Below are 9125 nucleotides of genomic sequence, written 5' to 3'. Positions count from 1 at the left end.
TGTAAAACTGACCTTGCCCAACTTTGTCCCAATTTTATCCTGTGGCTCCTATCATTCCCGACCATTTTCCCCATTCAGGTTCTGGGTCAAGAGGTCAATGATCCAGAATCGCTGACGGGCTTAGTCTGGGAACGAGTACTTTACAACAGGGGTGTCAAACTGTCAAACCATGCGTTGCTTAGATTTGGCTTGCAAGGCTGCCCTGGAAACAGCAAAAGACCGGCCCGCAGTGCCTCTGCCAGAAAAAAAAACGGAGCTTGGGAGGGCCGCCTGCTCTGTTTTTACTGGCAGAAGGTTGCAGGAGGCTGTCTTAACAGAAAACCAAGCTCACGAGGGCCACATGAAGGGGGACCGAGCTCCGTTTTCACTTGCAGAGGGTTGCAGGAGGCCATCACAGCTGAAAACGGAGCTCGGGAGCCAGTTTTCACTGGCAGAGCACTCGAGCCGCCACAAGCGCCCAACACGAGTGACATCAAGCTGGCCCCGCCCATCCCAGCCCCCTGAAGTCAAAACACAACCCTGATGCGGCCCTCAATGAAATCAAGTTTGACACCCCTGCTCTAAAACATTCCCATGGGGGACTTCATTCTGCTTGGGGGGGTCCTGGAAGTGCAAACCAGGTGTATCGAATTCATTTGAATTCCTAAAGACCCAGCTTTCCTGCTCCAAAGTGTGTGGCATTAATAGAACCGGAGTTTCCGTATGTGAGGAACTCTGTGCGCCTGCAGTATGAAAAGACAAGTCGCAGTTGCTACTCCCGGTTGTAGTGCAGAACAGGCAGTCCTCGATTGTGGTACTGAGACCCCACAAAAACATTTGTTAACTTGAGTTTTGCCCCAGTTTAAAACTATTCTCACCGCATTTGTTAAGGGAATCACTGCCATTGTTAAGTTAGTAACACGGTTGTTAAGTGAGTCTGGCCTCCCCATCGATTTGGCCTGTCAGAAGGTTGTAAAATGTGACCCTGGGACACGGCAACCGTCATAAATATGAGTCAGCTGCCAAGCATCTGAATTTTGATCACGTGAACATGGGGGTGCTATAATGGTCCTCAGTGTGAAAAATGGTCACAAGTCCCTTTTTTCAGTGCCCTTGTATCTTCAAACGGTCACTAAATGAACTTTTGTAAGTCGAGGACTCCCTGTAATTGCGTGTGCAAAACTCTGCCCGCCCATTGTGTTCTAGAGGTAAATCACCATTTTCTTTCTGTCCCATTTGACCTCCAAGCTATCCATTTGTAAGAAACCCAGACAATGTAGCCTCTCTTGGGTGGGGGGCAAGGTGAGTTCTCAAGATACGGGGAAAGAGAAGCGTGTGGATGCAACACTGGAAGGCCCGGAATACTTTGGTTTAAGGGGTTAGGGTTGTGATTGCTGGCAACTCACTGTGCAAGTGGTGAGGGTTGCTTTTTTCCAAAAACCAATGCTTGGTTTATTCGTTGTGCTAGACCATGGCTTATTTAGCCATGGTTTAATAGCCATCCGTCAGATCTATTGGGCATAGATTCGTAATCAGTTACATCCATGAATTTCACTTAATTCAGCCTCAACAAGAGCTACCTCAAGACTCCAAACAATGTTGAAGATTAAAGGAACTGGTTCCCGTTACAATTTAAAACAAAAATAAAAACAGGATTTCGGGTCAGTAGGTTCTGAAGGACCTTGACTTTGGGTTAGAAGTAGGAAGACTTGATGGTTCAATACTCCCAGTTAAAAGAAGTTAAGTTTTCCGTTCAACACAACCATTTTTTTCCATTATGAAACACACTGCATTCTGCAAGAAGTGACATTGGAGCAGTAAAAATAAATTTAAAATTGGGAAAGGCATTATGCACCGTAACACCCTGACATAACATTCAACTTGGCTGGTATTGTTTCTTGGCAAGATTTTTGTGGATTCTTATGGCATCATAATATGGATCCTATCATTCATCCCTGCTTAAAAATCAGTTAATGTTGATAAGTATTTAATTGTGTCTGGGTGTTTTTTTTTCTTATGGTATGCAAACTTTTTTTTTATTTGCTTCTGAGAGTTAGGAGGGGTTGGGCCACTTCTGCCTGATCCCCTGGACTTGGGAGTACAGGTAATCCTTGACTTCTGGCCTCAATTGAGCCCAAAATTTATGTTGCTAAGCTTTGTTAAGTGAGTTTTGCCCCATTTTACAACCTTCCTTTGCCACAGTTATTAGGTCGGTAACATAGTCGTTAAGTGAATCTGGCTTCCCCATTGACTTTGCTTGTCAGAAGTCACAAAAGGTGATCACATGACACCAGGATACTGCAACCGTCATAAATAAGAATCAGTTGCCAAACTGGCTGAATTTCAATCACATGACCAGGGGGATGCGGCAAAGGTTATAAGTCACTTATTCCATGCCATCGTAATTTCAAACTGTCACTAAATGAACCATTGCAAGACAAGGACTACCTGTATAGCCTCCTAGTCTACAAATTGGTTGTATAGGCTGACTAGCCAGAAAAAAACATTTATGGCTTGCTTTAATTTTGGTCGCCATACTACAAAAAAGATGTTAAGACTTTGGAAAAAGTGCAGAGAAGAGCAACTAAAACGATCGAAGGCCTGGAGATTAAAACATATGAAGAACGGCTGCAGGATTTGGGTTTGGCTAGTCTAAAGAAAAGAAGAATTGGGGGGGACATGATAGCAGTGTTCCAGTACTTGAGGGGCTGCCACAAAGAAGAGGGGGGTTAACTTATTCTCCGCAGCATCACAAGGCAGGACAAGAAACAACGGGTGGAAATTAATCAAGGAGAGAAGCAGCCTGGAATTAAGGAGGAACTTCCAAACAGGACAATTAACCAGTGGAACAATTTGCCACCAGAAGGCTTTTAAGAAGAGTCTAGACCAGGGGTGTCAAACTGGCAGCATCACATGACGTATTGGGACTTTTTTCCCTCTTTGCTAAACGGGGTGGGGCCAGGGCTACCAAGTGATGCATCTGGCCTATGTTTGACACCCTTGATCTAGACAGTCACTTATCTGTAGTAGTATAGGTTCTCCTCCTTGAGCAGGGAGCTAGATTAGAAGACCTCCAAGGTCCCTTCCAGCTCATTCATTCTATTCTAATTTCAACAACCCCACGATTTGATTCTTAACCAGTCCATTTTAGTGCTGTGCTCATTGCATTATTAGTCTCAGTCCTTCCAAACGGCAACAGAGCTTAAAGCTTACAAAATGAACTGCTGATTGGTGAAGATGCTTAGATTTCGTCCATGAATCCTGGGCATCTCACTGGACAGAAGGGGAATCCTGGAGAAGAAGAATAAGGCACAAAGCTGCAGGTGAGAAGTAGAAAAAACTTGTCCTTATTGGGCCAGTTAGCAGGAATGTCAGAGTTTCGGGTGAAGGGAGGTGTTTTGTCTCATAAAGGTAAAGATAAAGGTCCCCCTTGCACATCTGTGCTAGTCATTTCCGCCTCTAGGGGGCATTGATCATCTCCATTTCAAGGCCGAAGAGCCAGTGCTGTCTGAAGACGTCTGTGGTCATGTGGACGGCATGACTAAACACCAAAGGTGCATGGAGGAACGCTGTTCCCTTTCCACCAAAGTGGTCCCCATTTTTCTACTTGCATTTTTTTTTTTACGTGCTTTCAAACTGCTAGATTGGCAGAAGCTGGGACAAGTAACGGGAGCTCCCGCAATTACGCAGCGCTAGGGATTCGAACTGCCGACCGATCAACAAGTTCAGTATCTTAGCCACTGAGCCACCGCGTCCCACTTTCGTCTCCTTACAGTGCTACAAAACTATGAAGTCTCTGGCTAACTGTGGCATGGACTGATTTTCTTATTTTTATTTTTTTGTCTTGCCTGGAAAAAAGGGGGTTTGTGTTGGGAAATTTTTTAAGACAATCATTCACCTTTTGTTGAGAATGGGCATGTGTCTCTCTATTGTGCTCCTGTTCCTCTTAGGATACGAGGTACTCCAGATTGTGGAGTTCCTTAAAGAAACACCCAAGCCACTTTTAGGATGGCTAACTAAATTATCTTGACCCAAGCTCTTTTTCTGGGTTCACTCCACTGAAATCCGTGTGTGATACTACCACAACCACGCAATTGAGCCCAAAATTTCTGCTACAAAGTGGTCAGTTGTGAAGGGTCAGTTGTGAAGCCAGTTTTGCCCCCATTTTAAGACCTACCTTGCCACAGTTGTTAAGTAAATCACTCCAGTGTTTAAATCCGTAACACGGTTGTTAAACCAATCTGGTTTTTCATTGACTTGTCAGGCGGTCCCAAAAGGGGATCCCAGGACGCCGTAAATACAAGTCACCTGCCAAGCATCTGAATTTTGATGAGTTGACCATGGAGATGCTTGGTGTGAAAAATAGCCCTACCTCCCTTTTTTTTTTCAAGGGCCGTTCTAACTTGGAACTGTCACTAAATGAGCTGCTGTAAGTCGAGGACGACCTATGATAAGAGGCTGGGGCTGCCTTTTACAAGTTTGCTACTTTAAGCCTGCATGTTTAAGTTGGAGGGATTTTTGAAACCTGGTTTCTTAAACGGAGCCCTTTGGCTCACTTCAGGACAACCTGCCTGAGCCGACGCACCTGCGAGTTGCACCACGAAAAGGGGAAATTTGAATCCGGATCGCTCCCAAACCGAATTAAGACAATCCAGCCCTTTTTGAGCCCAGCTTTGATGGCGCTGCGCGCCGGAGGGCTTTCCCCGACCGACCCCCACCCCCTCGCCCACGTGGGAACCAAGTCCTCCCTTTTCCCACGGCTCCAATTACGAGCGGAGGCTTACGTCGCGATCCGGGGCCCCCGGGCCTTAGGGACCCCCACCCTATCCTCGCACCCGTCGGGGTGGGAAGGCGGGCGGCAGAATTGCGAGACACGTCCGGGCAGGGGGAGGTGGGATCGGACCTAGGGTCTTCCACCTTGGCAAGTTTAAGGCTTGTGGACTTCAGCCCCCAGAGTTCCTGAGCTAACGTGACCGGAGGAGGAATTCTGGGAGTTGAAGTCCACAAGTCTTAAAAGCTGTCAAATTTGAAGACCTTTGCAAGCGGAGACGTCCTGGCCACTCGGAAGGATCTGCGCTCCCGATTGCTCCGCGCGGAGAGCCGAAAAGTCAGCTCCCGCCTTGCAGCCCGCCCGCCGTTTGTCTCGGGATCCCCATCCGGGAGAATTCCCGTCGCGGAGTAGGAGGTCCCGCTTCGTCGTTTCCGCGTACGAGGAATCGGTGGGCGCCGCTTCCGCAGCCTCCCTCCCCTTTTTTTGCCGACTTTTAAAAAGCCGTGGACGGGCGATCTTGGCATTTCACGGCAGGAAAAATAAAACGTGTTTTACAGCCATTCCGAGCTAAAACACCCCCCCCCCCGCCCTTCCTCTTTCGTCATCCTCCCCAGTTTGCAGAATACACCCATTCTGGACCTTTGGCAAACTTTCAGCTGTCCTTTAAAAAGGTTCTCCAACCGTGGCCAACTTTACGACTTGTGGACTACTACAACTCCCAGCTATGCTGTCTGAGGAATTCTGGGAATTCAAGTCCACGAGTACAGCTGGCTGAGGAATTCTGGGAGTTGAAGTCCACAAGTTGTAAAGTTGCCCATTATAGGAGACCCCTGCTTTAAAGGATGCTCTTCACAAAGCCTCGAGGCTGTCTGTGTCTTATTGTTAGTTCCCCCTCCCCCCCAGATCTGGGCTGAAAGGAGGAATCTGCTAGCTTGGATGACGGTCCTCCTGGGTTATGCCGATTTAGATTTCTAAAGTCACCCCCAAAGGCTCCCATGTCACTCAGGAATGACCAAAGGAGTCTGAAGGCCTCCTTCTTAACATGTTGCATTTAATGGGAATTGGAAGTCCCCTGCTTTCAAGCTGCCAAGGTTGAGAAAACACTGGGTTAAAAGGAGATGGTTATGCAGTTAGCCATTACTGCAACAAACCTCTTGCAACAAACAATTACAGATTTCAGCGTTGCCCTTTTAGAATTACAAGACCATGCGGGCGTTTTAAGCGCCAAGAGATTGCCAATCCCATCAAACTTTGAAAGAAGGGCTTTTGACATATTACAACAAAGGTCTTCAAATTTGGCAATTTGTGGACTTCAACTCCAGAATTCCTGAGATAACATGACTGGAGGAGGAATTCTGGGAGTTGAAGTCCACAAGTCTTCAAGCTGTCAAGTTTGGAGACCCCTGTATTACAATTGCAGATGCAGTGTAGGTAAATTCTCTCACGTGTAACGTGCATCTCCCCATCCACCCTGCTTTCCTCGGTCTCCTGTTCGCTTTAAACCCTCCATGCACCCGACGAAGTTAATTTCCTGCAGCTTTCCCCCAAAGAAAAAAAGGTTCGTGCCATTAAATACAGTCCGATGGTTGGAAAATGATACAATTTCCAGGAAGTTCCAGTGACTTAAAGGAAAATTAGAATTGGGGTCTTATCCCACATTGACGGACGGCATTCAAATATTGAATTATAAGTTTTGATTTTTATTTTATTTTTTTAAATAATAAAGACCTCCACGAATTTCTCTAAAACCTTAAACACGGGAATAAACTTTTCCCGGAACCTTTGCGCGGCCGGTGAAATTGCCGGAGGGAAGTTGAAAGCCTTTCTCTCCTTACGTAGAGAAGTCCTACCAGGAGGCGGACGGCGCCTGCGCCAATGACGGAAGGAGGCGTGGCTAGTGCCGGAAGTTGCGGCAGAGGGGAAACAACATGGCGCTGAGCGCGGCAGGTAACGTGGGGGTAGGGGTGAGGCGTCGCCATGGCAATAGGTCTCCGGCCCGAGGCTCGGCCAGAGGCGATGGACAGCGGGGAAGAACAGGGGGGCGACTCGGGCTCCAGGCCCGGGCCTCGCCCCCACCGCGGCTTCCTCCTTTCCACCCCAGGTCACGACGACGCCGAGTGGGAGCCGCCTTCCGAGGCCGAGCTGAAGGTGATCCAGGCCCGGCGCGAGCGGCAGGACAAGATCAGCAAGCTGATGAGCGAGTACCTGCTGAAGGGCTACCGGATGTTGGGCGAGTGTTGCGACGAGTGCGGGGTGAGCGAGGCCTGCCCCGGGGCGTATGCAGAGTGCTTTCTCCCCCCCCCCTTCCCCTGGCCTGACGGTTACACGAAGAAAGTTGGAGGGGGGAAAGGGGGGCTTTTGCCCGAGGAAAGGGGGCAACTTGGTGATCAGACAAGACCAGAAACGAGAACAATCAGGCCAAAGGAGATGCCAGGCTCTGATGACATGGCTCCTTGGTCAAGGCTGTCTTAATGCATGGGCCTGATGGGCACTTGCCCGTGGGCCCCACCAGCATAGGGGCCCCATGCTAATTTCTGCATGTCAACCCTTAAATGCTCCTTATCATATAGATATATCATACATATATTATGCAAATATATGTTGAATTTTATCAATCATTTACATTTTTATTCCTGTGAAGTAGTTGTCGTTGGGCAGGCCCAGTACGAAAAAAGCAGTTTCCTTCAGCAAGGGGTGGTGGGTGGGTGGGCTTTCCTTGCTCTCCCTTGCATGCATGCCCATCACTGGCAAACCAACCCTGACTTCTACCCTTTTCTCCTCCCACCCCTCCACCCCTTTGCCTTGGTCACCGAATTTCCTTTCAGACCATTTTGCTGCAAGACAAGCAGAAGAAGTTGTACTGTGTCACCTGCCAAGAGCTTAATTCTGATGTGGACAAGGACAATCCAGGTACGGTGGGCAGAGGGAGTGGGGAGCTGTTTCTCTTATTCACCTGCCCCGCTTGGTGCAATCTGGTCCTCTCAGTATATATTGCCCAGTTACAGAAAGAGATGATGGGAACTGTTCTGTGCTTCTGCCAGCACCAAATGGGAACAGCCTGTGTGGGTGTCACGGTGTAAATGGGATCTTCCAACTTTTAATACACTGCTTCCGTAAATTATAAACTCTGAAATGTAGTTCAACTGCAAAAGGAGCTATTGGGTGGAAGTTTTGTGCAGTTGCTGCTTCAGATAAAATTTTGCGCTTCTCTTGACAACCGAAGTAGTCTTGTATTTGTGCTGCTTTCTTTGCAAGTGGGGAAGAGATCCCCTTTGCTGTGGTTGGAAGCATCTCAAGTTTTAAATTGCTGCCAGAGAATTTGGACAGATTTTTCCACGTCATACAAAAAGATCCCTGGACTTTAGCAACTGTCCTAGACAGTGCTTGTTGGTGAAACCGGAAGCAACAGCCCGTGATCCCATCTCTTTGATCTCTCTCTCTCTCCCTCTCTCTCCCTCTAGCACTCAATGCACAAGCCGCCCTTTCCCAGGTGCGGGAGCGACAGCTTGCTGCCAACACTGATGAAATGGCGTCGCGCCCAGAGCATTGCGAAGGGGCAGCCTTGGGTCTTCGGTCAAATGCCCCTGACCCAGCCCTTCCAGCATCCACTGCTGCACCCAATGCTCCATTGGCACGCAACACCCTGGCTGCGGCAGAAGAGATCATTCTGCAGAAGATCGGCTGGGCAAGCCATCATCTCCAAGAAACCACCTCTGTTGAAAGGAGCATCCAGCTTTGTTCACTCATCCGTTCTTGCACGGAGGCTCTCAAGGGCATTAGGGAGCTGCCACAGTGAGGATGCCCCAGCTTGTAATGGCAGTGCCAGGCCTGGCATGGAGTGTAGGCCATGCCTGGGGTGCCAGAGGAATCCTCTCCCCCACACCATTCATCATAGGGGCTGGGTGATTGAATTAAGACTGGGCTCTCCCTTCTGATTAAAATGTGAGCTTTTTTTTTTTTTTTTTTTGCCTCATACAAGTTGTCCTGACGTTTGAGGAATGTTTCAGAGGATTTGCACGTATAAATCTGTCTAATCCGGGAGAAGGAAAGGATAGATAAACCAGAGTTAAAACTGGTTTGCTAGCAACATTTTAGGCACCAAATTTTGGGGCTCCTGCAGACTCTTCAGCCTAGATCCACTCACCATCCCGCTTGCCATCCAAAGATTTCAGGTTATCAGGAACTCCCATTTGTTGTCATTTTTTGTGTGAAGCATTAAACGTTTCAAATTTCAAGGCACAAGATAATGGTTGTGTTGTGTCGAATCTTTGCTGGTTGTGAAGGAATCGGGCTTGGCATGCAATTTTTACCCCTATGGCGCGTCAGGGGCCACCTGTCTTCAAACTTTGAAACTTTAATAACCAATACTTGAAAA

At 48.0% G+C, this 9125-nt stretch overlaps 1 protein-coding gene across 1 annotated transcript; it reads left to right on the top strand.

The window, feature by feature from the left end:
* The first annotated feature begins 6646 nt into the window (after positions 1–6646).
* On the top strand, positions 6647–8997 carry ZNRD2 (zinc ribbon domain containing 2). Its single transcript, XM_026685422.2, has 4 exons — positions 6647–6697; positions 6852–7003; positions 7576–7660; positions 8212–8997. The coding sequence occupies exons 1-4, from the start codon at positions 6679–6681 to the stop codon at positions 8544–8546; spliced, it is 591 nt and encodes a 196-aa protein (XP_026541207.1). The 5' UTR covers positions 6647–6678; the 3' UTR covers positions 8547–8997.
* The last annotated feature ends 128 nt before the right edge of the window (positions 8998–9125 follow it).

Source organism: Notechis scutatus, chromosome 14, assembly GCF_049901735.1.
Source record: "Notechis scutatus isolate UNSWTSFEM ecotype Mainland chromosome 14, rNotScu1.2, whole genome shotgun sequence".
Taxonomy (NCBI): Eukaryota; Metazoa; Chordata; class Lepidosauria; order Squamata; family Elapidae; genus Notechis; species Notechis scutatus.
The sequence above is the reverse complement of the archived record's forward strand: the minus strand, read 5'-3'. Positions and strand labels throughout refer to the sequence as shown.

What these genes read in the sequence shown, in the direction of transcription:
- ZNRD2 (XM_026685422.2), top strand. An exon ending in AGTGTTGCGACGAGTGCGGG is followed by an intron (nt 7,004 to 7,575) that starts GTGAGCGAGGCC and finishes ATTTCCTTTCAG; the next exon opens with ACCATTTTGCTGCAAGACAA. An exon ending in TGTGGACAAGGACAATCCAG is followed by an intron (nt 7,661 to 8,211) that starts GTACGGTGGGCA and finishes CTCTCCCTCTAG; the next exon opens with CACTCAATGCACAAGCCGCC.